Raw genomic sequence first — 18005 nt, 5'->3', positions numbered from 1 at the left:
CTAACAAGATAACTCAAAAAGCCTAGGACGGATTTTCATGAAAATGTGTTTAGGAGTGCTCCTCGATATAAGTACAAATCGATTAGATTTTGGAAGTGATCCGGATCCGGGTCTGGGAGATAGTCAATCAAATTAACCAAAAAGAAATGTCAAATAGTTTTCACACAGTTAATAAGAGTGGAAAGTTGCACAAAATGTGTTCCTAAGAAAAATTCATCGCATGGACCCTCTATGCCTATGTTTAACATGGTTAATCGATATTAAGTAAAACAGGCACAGACTTCTTCGGATTGTTTTAGTTTACATACATTTTTTATTAAAAAAATCTCAGTACTTTGGTCAATACGGCCTCATGAATAAAAAAAAGTATGAAATTTATTTAATTTTAGATATACTGTACATGTACATGTACATTGTGTATACAGTGTATATTTTATTATACATGTACATGTACTCTAATGTACATGTACATGTATTCTAATGGGGTCGCTAGTACTGAAGGAAATTGTTAGTCACTTGTCGACTCAAATTCACCATTTTTTGGATAATTAGGCCTAAGGGAAGACATTTGATATAATTTTACTAAATTCTCATGCCTATTCAATCGTGCACTTTATAAATTAAATAACTTAATTTTCATGTACTGTGGTGGAAGAATGTAATATCTTTAAATAAGAAAGACTATGTGCGACGTAAAAATAAAAAAATATCATGATTTCTTAATTAAACGTTATCTTTGTAAAACAAAACTACAAACAATGGTTTCAAATAGCCAATCAATTCATATTTATAGAATTTCATTTAAGCCAACTTCATGAAAGTGCTTGTGAGGCGGTCTTTTTGCTTCTCGAATCAAGGCTGTGTTTGAGGGCAAATCTGCAGAATTATAGAAAATTTGGGGAAAATGTTTGCTTTCTTTAAAGTGTCATCTTATTCGTTAAGCACTGCAGCACATGCTGTCACAGAAGTGTTTTCTACATGTCGGTTCGTGCTTGGAAAAGAATTATATTTATTAAGGGCATGTAGGATTATTTGTTCTGTCATGCCTTTTGTTCTTTTTCCAATAAAAACACCACTCGAAATCCAAAGAAGAATGTTCGAAAGATAACCTGTTGAAGTTTCAGCTCAGTGGATGTTACACTTTTCAAGCAAACAGTGAAAAACCATGCACAACCTTTTGATCACGAAATACAATTTTGTTCGTATAACAGTGTAGTACTCTTTATTTTCAACTAGGCTATCAGTCAATTATTGAGTGATCATAGGAAATCCCCTACATTTTTCTTGATTTCTTCTGAGTGACAGCAAGCCAGATGGAATAATTTCACATGAAGTGTAGTACTAGTACTATCTTTGATCCAAGCTTTTGGATAATAAATCGGTAGCTTAAAGTTGGTGTGTACGTGCTTTTGGGGTGTGGCACCTTGAAAATAGATATAGGACACTCCTAAATAGTAAATGGTTCCGAGTAGTGTGTGCAATTTCTGAACTGGAGCGCGCCATTTCAAACCACTTTTGTTAAACATGTATAAAGGCCTGCAAAAACAAACAAGCAAATGTATTCGTTACTGGACATTAAATTCCTTTAAATTTCGTTAGGAGAAGAAAATGTTGAAAAAGCACGAAATATACCCACTTTAATTTTAGATAAACGCAAAATGATCCTATATGCCTGTAAAAATAGAAGTACAATGCACAATCTAACAGTAAGTGGTTCCCAACACAACAGGCAACATCATTGCGAGGAGGCTGGGTGCAAGACCACTAACACCACTGTCTGCTGTGGGCGTGGCCGCTTCGATGGTGTTCGCACATCCCTGCCAATCTGAGGCAACGGGCGCCGGGTACCCGCGTCCTCCTTCCACCCTGAAGTTCCGGTCGTTGTAACGGTAGTAGCCGCCGCTCGGGGTGAAGAAGTACGTCACCCTGTTGGTCCACTGCACGGCAGCAGTGACTTGGTTACCAGGGACATTCCACACGCTCAGGTCACGCGGGTAGTTTGCGTCGACCGCCCTACCGTTGTAGCGATAGTACTCATTGCCTGTTGGAAAGCACGGGGAAAAAAATGCTATTATTTCTCGGAGAATAGCATTTTTCATATCTTTATATGGCTTTATTTATCTTTTATTATGGTGAGATGGCCTAGCGGTTAAGAACACTGGACTCATGCTCTGGTGTTTCAGAGGCAACAGTGGCGCCGGGGTTCAAGCCTGGGCCCGGACACTACCCTTGAGCAAAAGTTAAAGCTGTAGGTCCCGTGTGTTGTATAATGCACGTAAAAGAACCCAGCAAACACTTATCGCTGAGAGAAGGGGTTCGCCCCGGTGTTTCTGGCAGTTATCCTCATACATACAGTATGAGGCTGCAAGGATGAAGGTTGGTGTGATATTCATTAAGTGAATTTTACAGACACAACCAGAATCTAAAACGTCTACATAACCCGTTGGGCATCCGGGATGCGATTTTTTTTTTTACACAACTATCTGGGGTACCCATTTTTCAGGCGACTTGAATCAAGGTTATAGGATTGTATCTTAAAAACGTTATTTTTCAGTCGAATACTACTTGTATAGCAGCAAATTCCTTTTTCTTTTCCTGATCTGAAGCTCTGGAGGATTTTTGAAAAAAAGGGAAATAAAGTCCGAAATCCGTACCAAGTTGAAAAATAGTAGCCTCCACTCAAGCCTGGTTATAAAAACCAAGCCCAGAAGAAAGCGCACAAAGTACCCCAGATAGTTGTGTAAAAAAAAAAAATCGCATCCGGGATTTTGTTTTTTAATTGGCTTGTCTAGCTCCCAGACTCATTTCCTTGAAACGCAATGGTTCTCGAGTCTGGAGTGCTGAATGGTAAACACATAGCGACCAGTAAAAACTGGTCACTTATGAATGAGATGTTGACATCCGGGTTCACACCTATAAATAGGCCAAAAACCCATCCGCCGAGCTCATGAATAAAAGTTATCCCTCAAAATATTTAATATTAGAGAGTTCTGAGAGCCACTAAATTGGCGAATTGAAGAGATATGGCAATGAACCTCTAGCTGGGACTTGGGCTTCCAATTCTGAGCATTTCGAATGCAATTGGGCTCGAAAGTGGCGATATTTTGCCATGTTGTGGAGGAATCGTTTTTCGAGATGGCTAATTTTCCGCATTGTGAAAAATAGGGGTCGTCTTCTTTGGGTGAGAATTTCTCAGAAAGTCAAGGGTCAACCAAAAATGAAAAGGAAATGAAAGATGACATGTTTATCATCATTTTTCTGTGCAGCTTAAATACCTGTGAGAGTTTCTGGGATTTGAGGTTTTCACAAAAAGAGACGAATTCGCACTAAGGGTATGGGCAATGGGTATCGGCAAGTTGCCAAAACAACAGGTGTGTGGGATTTAGAGTTTTCACGAACAGACAAATCGCTATGGAGATTAATTACTCCGCAATCAAATGTTCTATTGGTACATCTTTGAAGTTTAAGACCTCAGCTTACCATCTGTATCAAAAGTTAGTCGGCATGTGCTCCACAAATAGGCTAAATCTTTATTTCAAAACGTGGCCAACTTAAAACCCGGGGTTTTTTTTCTCGAGACCACTGTTCAACACCCCGTGTTGAACAGTCGTCCCTTCGTAAAAACGCTGACGAGGGGTGATACTCAGGCTAGGCTTTGGGAGCGGATATCAAACAGCAAAGCGACTTTTTTTCTGTTTACCTTTGATGAAGTAGACTTGGTTGTTCCCACTCCAAACAAATGCAGCGTCCAGGTCGCCCGGCAAGCCCCAGTCACCGGTAATAGAACGTGGAAAGTTGGCATCCATGACCTCGTTGTCAAATCGCCAATATTGACTTCCCTGAAATTGGATCAAAACAAAATCACCTCTTGAGAAAACCATTTTCTTCGAAGTTAACTCTTCCTTCCTGAATCATCCTTTAAAGTTGGTGTATACGTGCTTTTTGGGTGTGGCACTTTGAAAAATAGATTTTCAAATTGAATTGATAATTTTCTAGCATTACATTAGTTATGAGCTTTCCAATGAGACATCGCACTACAAAAAAAATCGGCCCACGACAAGTAATCAAGTAATTTTAAGTCAACTGTTGAATTAAGAGGGGGACGTCCTAATTCATTTTGAAAAGTGTGCGCAATTTCTGAACTGGAGCGCGCCATTCAAAACCACTTTTTAAAACTGTGTAAATGCCTGCAAAAAAACAAACAGCCACATTTATTGGTTACAGGTAAGGACATTATATTCCTTTAAATTTTGTTCGGAAAAGAAAATCGAAATTTTGAAAAGCAGGTATAACCAACTTGAATTAAACATAAAAGCATGATCATTTGTTTTTATCCCTATAATGACCTAGCGAAGTATTTTATGAAAAAAACTTGTTTGGATGAAAGATCATACTGACACTAAATACCCCAGAAATGATTCCGTCAGGTTTGCCAACATTTCGAAGAAATCAAGAAATATTAAGTGATGTCCAACGATCAGTCAATTGACTGATTTTGGGAAATAAAAAGTGCTAATGACGAAAATAATCGTGTTTCGTGATTAAAAGGTCGTGCCGATGGTTTTTCACCGTTTTTTCGATAAGAGTAATATCAACTGAGCATAAAACTTCACCAGGCTAGGTTTTGAACATTCTTCTTTGGATTTTGAGTGGTGTTATTATTGGAAACACAGATTTTTTCCCCACGAGTCTTGTTTTTATTTCATACCTTGAAGATGAACGTGCTCCTATACATTGGGTAGTAAAACGCAGCATCGATGTTGTCTGGAACACCGACGAAAGTCGAGGAGATAGACTTGGGAAAACCAGCGGAAATTCGGGACGCGCCCATTTCAAATTTCCAGACGTTACTCCCTGCGTGACAGCGAAAGACATATATATGATTCTTGTCTTCAAGATGAAAAGTTTGAACCTCACTATTACTTTAATTGCTCGATCAAATCAAAGCAATTAATTGTTTGGTGTGTTTTTTGGACAACAGGTTTTAGGGTCATTGCGTTCAAATGGTGATATTCTTTTCAACAGATTGAGCAATTTAAGGTTTTTTTTCATCCAGAAGTAGTTTATGAAATTGCCTATCCAGTCATTATATTTGGTGCTACATATTTTCTTAAATATGAAATATATATTTTTGGGGGTTTGGGTTCCGGGTTTTTTTTTAAATCATCCTGTATGTTTAAAAAGATGGCCGACAAACACAAGATCGTAAGCACTCACTTTTCTACAAGCCCGAATGAAAAACCTCAACTAACGAGTTAAGATTCTGCACCTACCTTCAAAAATGTAGGTGCTTTGATCTCTGGTGGTGGTGACGGCATCTACTCTGCCGGTGCAAGGTATATCGGGCGCGGGCGGGTTGGGGGCCATGGTCACATCGGGTCCTCCGGAGCCAATACCTGTAAAAAACAACAAAGACAGACCCAGATGTTAGATTAATTCATATTCATAAATACCTCAGACAGTTTAGCTATTCCTATTGGTCGAGAGCCCGTCACGTGGCCGGTCTTAAACGGATGATAAAGACACGGCTAGCTGGTCTTAAACACTTTTCCAGTGTCACAATAAAATGTGGACTCCTAAAAATCCAGTGCCTCTTACCGTTTCATTGGTTGAACGTTCACGGATAAGGTATTTATGAATGGGAATAAATATGTGCTCGGTCGGTATTTATCACTCTGTTTAATACCGCTTAGAGTCTGGGTGCTGATAATTACCCTCGCCTCCGGCTCGGGTAATTATCAGCACCCAGACTCTAAGCGGTATTAAACAGAGTGATAAAAACTCTCGAGCACACATTTATTCCCTTATTATAACAGACCTAGTCATTAGGCTCCGCCCACTGTGACGTGGCAAAATCACGGGCACCTCTCACGGAGGAAGTTGAAAAGCGACGAAAAATATAACTTATTACGAGAATTAACTCAGATTATTTAGGATTAAACATAGTCTTGCATTAATTTGATTTCAAAAAGGTTGCCGAGTCCGACTAAAACAAGCTTTGTGACCCGCCTAATCGAGCGCAAAGTGTGAAAATGCCGCCTTAGCGGATGCCTTATTTGCATATTACATTATGCATAAAGAGCGCGATGACGTATAGCGGAGTTGCCAAAGCAGTTTATTTACCTTTACATTAGACTAAAACCACAGAAATAAAAAAGGTAATTTATGAATGAAAACAACTTGTCTAAATATTAAAGATAAAAAAAATAATATAAACTTAATGTGTTGAAAAAATGTACTGTTTAGAAATACAAAATGGCGTCAAATCAGCGCCCCCAATCGATGGACATTGATAAAAACTGTCTTTACCGTAGTGTGCCTGGATGCCTAAAATATCATCAGAGTGCAGTTGGAAGTTTGGGACGTAGCCGGCGTAGAACGCCTCCATCAGCGCCCCCTGTACATTGGAATGACCCAATCCCAGGCTGTGACCGAACTCGTGCGCTGCCACCTGGAACAGGTTGATTCCTACAAGAAAACACAATTAATTCCGTGAATAAAGAGATGTATGAGACTTGTACAGGTTTGCATGGTATGAACTTGGGTTGCGTTTGTTTAGCTCACCCGGGTCGACACGGGTCAGCCCCGTGCCGTTCGATTAGCTCTGACGTCATTCTTGGGGCTCACCCGGGTCAGCCACCACAGACCCTGCTCATGGAGCAGAGTCACTGGTGGAAGTACGTCACGCATATGTTGTTCGTTCCCTAGAAACGGACAAATATGGCAGCCGGACAGCGGAAATCTCAAGTGGAGGTAAAAGTTTCGCACTTGACTAAAAAGCAGTAAATCTCAAACTAAGACCCAATCCGAAACGGGCGTTTTGTCAGTGGCTACGGCCACGGCTAAAGGCATCACGTGAGGATCGTGATAGCCCGCGGTTGAGCGTTCCATTAGCCCGGCTGTCGTGGCTGACCCGTCTGCCTTTACCCGTGTCGACCCGGGTGAGCTAAACGAACGCACCAAAAGTACGGAAGATTGCGCTGACACCATGTGAATATTATCTCGCTTGTAGTGAGTTGTGTGGTTCCGAGAGGAACCCGAGTTGTTCGTTGTCACTCTCCTGATGATGAACAGAGCACACTGTTCGAAAAGTCGAGTTTAAACAACCGGCTCTTCTTGGAACCACACAACTCAAAAAAGAGGTATCTGCTTCACTGTACCTAACTCAGGATCGGGGTAGAGATAAGATTCCAGTTGGTCATACCTGAGAAAGAGTTGATGGTCCACCGTTCTCCTTCGTCGAAATGAGCGTCCCCGTTCTCCGGGAAGAAAGCGTGAGCCAGGACACCACTCGGGCCGTCGAACGGGTTGCCGTCGCCGTGGTCCCGGTCGGTTGGGGAGAAGGAGATGACGATGTCGGCCGGAGTGTTGCCAGTAACTCGGGTGAAAGTCAACGGGGTGACGTCCGACCAGACCTAAAATAGCACAAGACAGAAAAAAAACATTATAAGGCAAGCCTAGTAAAAGTAATTTGTATTCAATTGATTCAGAATTGCTATTCGTGGAAGTCTTTTCATGCATCTGGTCTACACAATGGACCACATTAAGCGACAGTCAGTCAGTCAGTCAGCAGTCAGTCAGGTTAAAAAAAGGACCAGCAAATACAGGGCGAGTCAAAAAAAAAGCGAAACCCAAACCCCTAAAGTTATATTCCATATTTAAACAATAATATGTAGCACCAAACATAATAATGACTGGAAAGCCAATTTCATAAGCTACTTTTAGATGAAACAATTACTGAAATTGCTCAATCCGTTCAAACAATATATCCATTTAAACACAATGACCCTAAAACCCCTCTCGTCCAAAATAAGTCGCATGGTGACGCGGGATCCCGGTTCTATTTGGCCCGACACTTTTATGGGTCAAAGTCGACCTTCTTTTAGGTCGAAATGTCAAGTTCTCTGACTCATTTTCTGGGCCATTTAGACCTGGAAAACCTGGCTAAGAGTGTCATTTTGACCCGGAATGGTGTCAAATTTTGACCCTGAAAACTGGTCAAACAGAACACGGATCGCGGTCAAATTTGGCCAGGGATTTTTGAGAGTGTTGTATATACCTTCAGAGCTGCAACCATGGTTGCATCAACGTCGGCTCGGTTGGGGATGTCAGGGGTCGTGTTGTCGATGCGAAAGGTCAGGTCGGTGTTGCGCCATTTTGACCCAAGGGAGAACCGCTTCTTCCGTCTTGCGTCCATGGCGTGACCGATGTTGTCCGGCATGCCGCAGCGAGGCATGTTCATCTTTTCCATGGTGGGTGCATCAAGTACACCTGGGTGGAAAAAATACGATAGTCAGTGTGACACACGCCATGATAATGGGAATAGGGGAAATTAATTTCGAATCCAGCTGCTGGCCATAATGTCCTTGGGAAAGCCACTTCATCTCCACTTGCCTCTCTCCACCCAGGAGTATAAATGGGTATACCGGCATTAGCTGGGGAGTATCTGCGATAGACTGGCATCCAATCTGGGGGGAGTAGAAATACTCTCAGTCGTTTATGCTACCGAAATACGGAGATAAACGCCAGCCTGATAAGCCACATTGGCTTGTGACAGACTCATACTTTTTTACTCCCAACAGATGTTCAACTATAAGGTGCGTTGTCTTAGCGCAACCAGGGCTCTTCCCCCACAGGTACCCATTTATACTCCTGAGTGGAGAAGATCCAATTGTGGTAAAGTGTCTTGCCTAAGAACACTAGAACCATGTATTAATGCAGGCTTGAGTCAGAGAGACCGTTTTTCTGCAGCAGCTCGAGATCAGCGCAATCTGGTTTGTTCTACCCTCACAGGTACCCATTTTGAAGAGAGGCAATTGTAGTGAAGTATCTTGCCCAAGGACTCTTTTCTTTCGATTTCTCATTCAAAATTGCCTATTGTATAGCAGTAGCAATTCAAAGACAGAAATTATTTTGAGGGGTGAAGTTTGACAATAGTATAGGCATTCACAATAGGGTTTTCAAAGATAGTCTAGTACCCTAAATAAAAATCATGAAATAAATAAAATAGTTTTGCTGTATAAATTGTGCGAGTGAAACATGCCTCTTTAAATCCTTTGGATAGGATTTGGATAGTTTATATAATGACACAGGGTCAATGTCATGTACGCAGGATGTGCAGCACGAAACGTAGAAAAGGGTCACTGTTTTAAAGGGACACTTTCGTCCTAAATGCAGCTTTTGGGGTTTATAAAACGTGTTTTACACTTAAAAGAAAAGTCGGGTAAAACACTATTCGGTAACATTAGCATGAATTACCTAACTTGTTCGTACATGCAGGTAACAAAATGACCAACTATTGGGAAGAATTTACCCAAAGTATCGGCAGTTGGTATATTGCAGGTAACGCTTGCAACGCGCGCGCGTTGTCCAACGCAAATAGGACCACGTCGTTTTAGGGGGTCTGATGTGACCAACGTTTGGGTAAAATATCATTTTTATTTTATTTTATTTTATTTTTTATTTACGTCATCTTTACGTCATCATCCGATCAGTGCAGGGTACTGCTTTCCATGGAGGCCCTCAATATGAGAAAAATATGAGACCCATTATGTAGCACCTTTAAGGTGCTGCGGCGCATATTGCAGCCACTGCCAGAAACACCGGGGCAAACCCCTTCTCTTAGCGATAAGTGTTACTGCATGTCTTTAACGTGCATTACACAACACACGGGACCTACGGCTTTACGTCCCATCCGAAGGACGAAGCAATAATGGTTAAGTGCCTTGCTCAAGGGCACAAGTGTCCGGGCCCGGGCTCGAACCCACGCCACTGTTGCCTCTGAAACACCAGAGCATGAGTCCGATGTTCTTAACCGCTAGGCCATGACACTCCACATATCAGCCTATTTCGTTTAGGATTGTGTAACGAAATGATGACAGTTAGAAAAATCGGTAAAGCATGGAGGTAGAATCTCCATGGTTAAAATTACACAACACCTAGACAATTTGCGGTCTCCCATTTCCTAATTGTAATAATTATAATTACGGAACAAGAAGACGATTTGGTGTTTACATTGACCTTTAAAAAAAATATGTCCTCGAACACACCCATTACATCAACACCAGTAAATTCAAGATTCAACCAGTAAATTCAAGTACACCGAACGGATGTCAGCTGCAATACCGGCCCACTTCCTCTTCAGGTATTACACAACACTGAAATCAACTTCCGTGTAGATAGAGTGCACCGATGAACACTTTCAACGGATACAAACGAATAACCTTCAGAGAGTATTTTAATGATACGTTGGTTGAAGACACAGTTCAACACAAGGGTCTTGGGTTTGACATGTTGGGTCTGAAATTAAATATTCCGACTTTGTATTTTCCTTCCATTTGTTCAAACAACAAAAGAGCGAAATTTGAACCCCTGCTCTTCATCAGGATTCGGTTTTGTTTTTCTTCTAAGAAATTTAATTTTCAGTTTGTCAGTTTAATTCTTATCAAAAACGAAGGCTCTTAACTCAACTGTGGGCGTGTCTGCCACCCTCTGAAAAAGGGGTGTGTTCCGGTGTCACATGAAAATCCGACTCCTATGAAAATCGGACCCCTATTTCCCTACTATTGGTTGATCCCTCGCACGTGACAGGTCACTCTCCCGAAACGATCCTAAAAATAGCATGGTATCGTACTCACGCGTGCGCAGTACTACCAATGAGTCCACATTTCATGGAGTCGGATATTCACGCTACACCGGGTTGCCATTGCGCTTCACAAAAGCTCGTATTGTGTACAAAATGTACAAACTGCGCCTGAATGTTTGTCGGGCTAAATAATTCACAACTCGCTTATTTTCGGTTTGAAAATTCGAATGTAACAGGGACGGCAACTTTAAAGTCAAAAAGAAATCAATACAAACTGCAAATAATGACCACCAAAAACCGAATTGCATTAAATTGTTTGTTTAACTCTGTCGTTCCTATTTCCTGTCCATTTTCCGTTTAGCTCAGTACAATCACCCTCTGTCTTGTAGTTAGTGAAGTATTGTAAAAACAAACAAAAAGAAGTAAATCCGAGGAAATATAGAATAAATTAGAGATGTCTGTTCCATGAACAAGAAATAATGTGTTTTGTTGGATGCAGAGATTTTGATCAGAGCCCGAGGTTCCCTAAGTTTTTTCAGTTTAGCACTATGAGCACAGCGCACACTGAACACGAAGCAAAGCCAGGAAGTAATCCCCAAGGTGAGCCGATAAGCAAAAAGTACAACCAAAAGATAAACTCATCAGGGTTTGTTGACGGCTAACGACCGGAGCATTTTCCTCTAAATGGAGAGTTGTTTGGCCCGGACATTTGAAGGTTGGTAGAAATGAATGATTCAGGCTGTGCACCGGTCTTTGAACTTGTTTATTTGGGGTGAAATGAGACCTGAAAGTCGGACCATTTTGCAATGCAGTGGAGGGATCATCTTTCAAAATGGCGTTGGGCCTCTGGAATGCTTTGAGGAGTGATCATATTTGAAGGGGAAAATTACCCAAAAGTCATTGGTTAACCTCGGTAAATTGACCAGAAAGAGAAAGAGGGTAAATTAAGCTTTAATTTGATGTATAATTGAACACCTTGGAGAGTTTGTGAGTATTTTTCATTACAGTAAAGCTACTACTTACATTGAAACAAAGTCCCAACTTTTATTATTAGGCCTGTCACTGCACTAACAACACATTTTTAGACCGCTCCGCTAATTAGCCCCGCCCATTGATCTCCATATACTGTGTATATGGAGATCAATGGCCCCGCCCAGTGCAGTGATGAATAAAAAGTCTTTTTATTCTTTATCTATGTGTCCGACGTGCGCGCGTGCACGCGCATGTGACGAGCGCGCCTGTAACATGCAAATTAGGACAGGCACGCGCGCGTGTTGGCCACGTGTACGCAGTGGGCGGGGCATATAATGGATCAGTCCATTGTTCGCAAACTCACCGGTTTGTGTCAAGTTGCCCATGAATTGGAAGTCCAGTATCCCTTGTCGTACCTCATCCTCATCCATACCAGTCCCGTCATTCGTCTGTCTTTTTAAGTAGCCGAAGTAGCTCAGATAAGTCTGTCAAATTCAAGAAAAAAAACGTATAAATTTTGGAAAAACTTTGGTGCTTCAATTTGGCTAGTGTGAGCATAAAACCTGGGAAATATTGGAACTAAGTAGGGCCTTTTAAAAAAAATTTCATTCATTTTTGAGCTTTTGTAGTTCTTCCTTGGTTGATTTGCGTATATTCTTTTCAAATTGACTGACATCGAATTAAAGAAATTATCGTGTATATAGGGCGGAGTTGCCGTGTGACATTGTACGTCGTTTCCCTTGCCGTCCTTATTAAATTACTATTAGTTAAAAGTATTTCTGGTAATGAAACCAATGATTCCTCAAAGGTGCCCTAGGCACTGTAGCTCGCAAGCCTGAAGAAACCCGCAGGAGAGGAGACAATGAGAAGAAGTTACAGTTTTAGAGGTGGGAGGAAAACCCCAGAAGAATATTCTGGGGAAACCCACGAAAATCAGGTAGGGACTGAAAACCCAATCCATATAATGACACGGGCGGGATTCGAGCCCGGGTCACAGCGGTGGAAGGCGAAGAAAGTACTGCTATGCTAGTGCTATACGCGGACTACCCATTGTACGACCCTCCATTGTGTACACAATACTCCCTGGTGACGATTGTTCGGTCAGTTTATTTCCTGATAGGACTCAAGAGATCTTAACAGGAAACGTGCATGAAAAGAAACTTGACAAGGTGCTGCTAAGCTCTAGACTATCTTAAAACCCGGAAATAAGTCATCTGATAAAATAATCAACCCTTTTACAAAACATTATAATAGGCTAGGCCTACGGTATTAATTGCGTCAGAAATCTTCATTGCTTGTTTTTCTGCACAAAGTGCATGGATATACTTATATACGGAAGCCGTTACTCATGTTCAAAGGGCTATAGTTACCGAAATCCAATGTTACATTAATAATAATAATAATAATACCTGGATTGGACATTTGGGAGACATCCCCATAGACTTGTGCACAACATTTTTCAAGCTTAAATGTGCCCTAACCCAATATTCCCTTGTCCTTATTCCACGGATTTCGGTATGTTTACTCATTAGACCACGAGCAACAAATATAATCTAATTGCGACGGCAAAATTTTGCCTGTAACATAATGTGACAGATGTCTCCCATCGTTCGAAGAAATTACGATACCGTGTCTTCTTAATGTACCTTTACACGTATAATAACAGGTTTGAGTAGCGCTTTCAGTTCAAGATCAAAGCGCTTTATATTATTATTACCCCTGATTATTGGGCCAAATGAAACATTCTTAAAGACATAAATGGGAAGTATAGAGCTCGATGTTGCCACTTCGTCGCAAAGCAGCTAGAATCAATCACTATGTCCATCTCTGCCCTCACAGGTACGTATTTTACTCCTAGGTGGGGATAAGCAATGAGTGACAAAGTGCCTAGCCCAAGGGCACACGTACAACCCGAGACTGGACTCGAACCCACAACCTGCAGAATTACCCACAGATCACGAATTCAATGCTCTAGACCACTAAGGCCACGGCACTCCACATTTGCGAAACAATGCAAGGTTTTTAATTCGGCAAGCGAACTGGTTCAATAACTTGACAGGACAGACATTCGTTTGTTCAATTGTCCATGATATTGTTGTTTTCATGTAATATATTTAGTTCCTAAAACATGCTCTGCCTTCCTTATATTGTTTATTTAAATCCTAATCTTGGAAAGAGATTTCCTCTTTTCTTTCTTAGTCACCCTGGAGTATTTAAAAATGGAAGTAAAGTCCGAAAACCATTTGGTTGTTCATGTTCCGCAGTGGCCGACGTCCATGAATAAAAATAGCAACAGCGGTCCGAACTGTTAAACAGCCTCATTTCCAAAAATGGAAACAAAATGAATGGAAACAAACGCAATCAACAGCCAACAATCCTATTCTTATCTTAGTCCTAAACAGTTAAACGAAAAACATACAAAAAATAAATAACATAATCAATATTTTTGTTTCGTGCTTACCATAGCATCAAAGTCATTCTCCACGGGCCGGGAGTGAATAACCGTTACAGCACTGGCCAGCAGTGCCGTCAAAAGTAGCGTAAGCCCCGTCATCGTCACAGGCCGTTTCACGCTGACCCGGTGCAATTTTTCAACTTGAGGTGGTGGAAATGTTTCTAAAAACAACTGTTCTTTTTACGCCGCCAGCAGCATTTGATACCCTGCCAAGAGTCTCGGGCTCTTTTTATGTGTTGTGTGAACGTGCTTTGTCACTGTGATGACGTAAGACGATGAACGCGCTGGCGGCTGACTTCCTTTCTCGATATTGGCTGATGCGTGCGTGAAGTTTGTGGTCGCAGGGATTTTGCTTGACCAATGAGAGAGCAGTTCGAAGCGATTATACGCGGGTGGTTGAAAGCACGATTGTTCAGGGCTAACGATGATTAGACATCCAGTTACCTAACATTACCAAATTTGGTTTAAGGTCGTTTCTTTACACGATTTCCTTTCGAGTATGAATAATATTGGTCTTTCAGACAACTCATAATGCCCTCGAGTTGTCAAAAACCACAACATCACGGGCAACATGCCATAAAGTCCAAGATTTGCCTTGTCATGCAAAAAAACAAAACAGCCAAAAAATCGCAGAACAAGACACATTATTTATTGCGGGAAGGATACACGAAAGCTTCAGAAACTTAAAAATGTAATAGGGTAAAATCTATTTCGTTTCGTGTAGAATTGTAATTGATGTAACACGCTACTTGTGTCGCGTACACACCTTTATAAATTATTTCCACAACCAAAATCGCAAGAACCGTGAGCCTACGTAAATATACAGTTGGATGAAAGTTATCACAGTTGTCAGAAAAAGAAAAGGTTATTTTTTCAGCGGCATTGGATTGGGTGTCAGCAAAAATGTCGCTGCTGAGTGCTGACTTTCTTGTTTTCTTTTCAAAGCAAATTGAAAGCGAAAGCTGGGTTTATGTTCTGCAAAACAAAAGGCACGTGTTGTCAATGTGCACATTACAATGTTTCCGCACGGCTTCGCATATTTAAAGGTACTGGAATCGTTTGCTCTTTGCGACATGTTTTCATTTGAAGCAAAAATAAAATGCTCAAAATCTGAATTGACGTAGGTGCAAAACAAATAACCTATTGAAGTTTTAGTTGCTATCCTTAGTTTTGAGAAAACATAGAAAAGAAAAAGTTTACATTTTAGGGGCGAGTTTTGCTGCTAACTCAGGTTTAAAAAAGTGTGTCCGCTGACACATTTTTTAAAACAACATTCGTTGATTGTTTTCTTTCGATCAAAACCATTTCTGGTGGGATAATTCCACGGGGTATACTTTGAACCACTTTGGACAAGTTTTCGTTAATCAGCATGTACGTTTCCGGGTTCTCATCAATGTTCCCATGCGACTTTAAAGGGGTTGTTGATAATATTGTTAGTCATTAACGATGAGTCATTACCTCAAAAACCTCAGTTCACATTTGAAGACTTTACCGTGCCTCGTCTGAATCTATGTTTCGAAAGGGGGGTGGGGCTGAACGTCATTTGACGCTAGGGGCGCTCTTCTTTCCCTTTTTCTTATCTCTTTTATTATTGATATTTCACAAATGCGGAAAATAATGTAGCATCAATTAAAAATCACTCTTCTTCAATCCTCTTTTAGTTCAAGTTCTAAAACTATTGATACTTGTATGGGAGGGGCGTGGCCTCCGTAGGCCCCCCCCCCCATTTTAGGAACATCAACAGAAATTACTCATATATTGATGCATCGCAAAACAGCCCAGCAATTTGCACATCCAAAAGAAATCCGCTAATTCTTCCACGAAACGACAGTAGGAGACATTCCAATAATTATGCAAGCCCACTGTTTTCTGTTGTCTGGAGATACCCCCAGCGACGTTTTGGTGTCTCCTGGTGCCCAAATGCCAAGTTCAAGTCCAACAACACAACATTAACCAACAATGGGGTGAAATTTCAGGTGGACTAAAAGGCTGTTATTGTTCGTACAAGACTGGTTGTATGAAAATGAACCGGTGTGATGTACAATTTTGAATCTGTGAAATTCGGGGTCATTGACTGCATTACGCATGCCCTAGTGAGCACACAGGACGGTGACAGGTCACGTGTGACGGTTACAGTTCATATAAGGTAAAATAGACCAGATTTCTAAGGAGTCCAATGGTCATAGGACACCCGGACCGGTTTTCTTTTTTAGATTCCCGTGACAATGAAGTCTTGGCACTGCGGTGCCATGTACTTCCGTATCTGGTGCCGTATGGCGTCACATTGTGACTGCTTCAGACTCAGCCACGCACGCACCACGCAGACAACGCATTTACGTTCGGTTTACAGACTACGCATTTGATGTCTTTATTTTTTTTTTTAAAGATGTACTGTCCATAAAATATATAAAAATTAATCTTTTTAAATTCTTTTCCACGGCAATAAAAAAGACATTCACTTCGAATTGAGGCATGGAACAAACTACGAAAAAAAACTACATTTAGTTATTGAATTATTAAGTCAGAAGTATACCAACAATAAGTATTTAGAAATTTCTTAATCAAGACATTCACCTTATATTAATCCAGAATGAAAACCTTTTTGTTTGGGGGCGGGGCGCGGCGGGAAAGAGGGTATCTTTTTTCAGCTAAGAAAAACAAAAAGGAAAACTCAAATTTGGTGAATTTAGCTGTAAGCTATACACCATTTTGCTTTAAAACAAAACTACCAGCTCACAGTTTTGTTATAAAAAAAGGACAAAAAGTTTCCTTTCTAATCAATTCATAACTTCGGTCTATAAAACATTTTGTCAGCCCTCCCCACCCCCCCCCCCGGCATGTCAAGAGCCAACCAAAATAGTGACACTAAACACGGCTCATCATCTAAAGCGATGACGTCATCTTGAATAAAGACACTGATTATCACCAGAAACAATACAGACGTGTTCATTCGTGACGTCACATGAACATGAAGAGTGACGTCATCAGTACAGAGGCTTATTAATCTTGGAAATGTGAGGCAATGTTTACCTTTCCGCCATCTTGAAATCAGGTGACTTGTAGCACGACTCGTCTGGTGCAAGAATATACTCCCGCTCCGACCGTGTAGGCATACTCTCCCCCAACCCTCTCCCGTACCTACGGGTCGACTCTTTCTGTTCGTACGCTGAGGGGGTATGTGATCCGAGTTGCCCACTTTTTGTGATTGCAGTGGCTGTCCACCATTACTGGGTCGTTTTGAAGCTCATTTGGTAATTCCCACACTGCAAAAATCTCCAATGGCGTGTGCAGCTGAGCTTCGCAGAACGCACGTGCAATGGGCGGTTAGGCGTGGAAGCGTCTCAGATATGGCGAACAGACTTAACGTGTACGATTTAAGACAGAGCACGTCCACTGGACCTAAAACATGCCTTAAATAATCTCTCAATCTCTAAATCCTGAGATTCCGGGAACACAAAAGTTCCCCCCCCCCACGTCGCATATCTTTCTTCAAATGTAACAAAACCTTAATTCCCAAATCGGATTATAATAGGCGCAGGTGCATACCACTAAATAAATTCCTATAAACGCCACTGCTAAAACCCCACTTTAAAAAATCGGGAATTTACTTCTTCCAGGTGTTCTAGATTTACGTCAAATCAAAGCCTGATAAAACCTCTTTCACCAACCGTTCGTTTTTTGTAGGGTTGACCGATGACGATGACTTTTGAGTGATCCCAAATAAAGATGACCACCCCTAAGAAGCGGTCATGAAGCCCATCGCCATTTTGAAAAAAAAATGATCCCTCCACTGCCTTGCCATAAGTAGAGCGACTTTTAGTTCAATTCCATCCCAAATTTCTCAGAAATACGAGTTCAAAGGCAGGTTCAGAGATAGGACCCTTCATTTCTACAAACCTTTGAGTGCAGGGCCCCAAAACTCTCCATTAAGGGGGGGGGGGAGAAATGGCAGTCAACCTGCGTACTGGCCTGGTTACTGTGGTCTGTAACCAC

The 18005-nt window shown here is 41.3% G+C and overlaps 2 protein-coding genes across 2 annotated transcripts in view; both read right to left on the bottom strand.

The window, feature by feature from the left end:
• The window catches only part of LOC119731329, a 36948-nt gene extending 19479 nt beyond the window's left edge, over positions 1–17469 (bottom strand). The window contains exon 1 of the mRNA XM_038204490.1: positions 17043–17469. Within this exon, the coding sequence (XP_038060418.1) occupies positions 17043–17125 (83 nt within the window). The 5' untranslated portion in view covers positions 17126–17469. The remainder of the gene's footprint in view (positions 1–17042) is intronic.
• Positions 291–14246, bottom strand: LOC119731327 (matrix metalloproteinase-19-like). The gene is made up of 9 exons (XM_038204488.1): positions 14019–14246; positions 11922–12042; positions 8060–8271; positions 7205–7415; positions 6310–6468; positions 5274–5396; positions 4709–4854; positions 3701–3839; positions 291–2041 (listed from the first exon to the last, which is right to left on the bottom strand). The coding sequence occupies exons 1-9, from the start codon at positions 14109–14111 to the stop codon at positions 1701–1703; spliced, it is 1545 nt and encodes a 514-aa protein (XP_038060416.1). The 5' UTR covers positions 14112–14246; the 3' UTR covers positions 291–1700.
• Positions 17470–18005: the final 536 nt, after the last annotated feature.

This window comes from Patiria miniata, unplaced genomic scaffold (genome assembly GCF_015706575.1).
Source record: "Patiria miniata isolate m_02_andy unplaced genomic scaffold, ASM1570657v1 HiC_scaffold_23, whole genome shotgun sequence".
Classification (NCBI taxonomy): Eukaryota; Metazoa; Echinodermata; class Asteroidea; order Valvatida; family Asterinidae; genus Patiria; species Patiria miniata.
The sequence above is the reverse complement of the archived record's forward strand: the minus strand, read 5'-3'. Positions and strand labels throughout refer to the sequence as shown.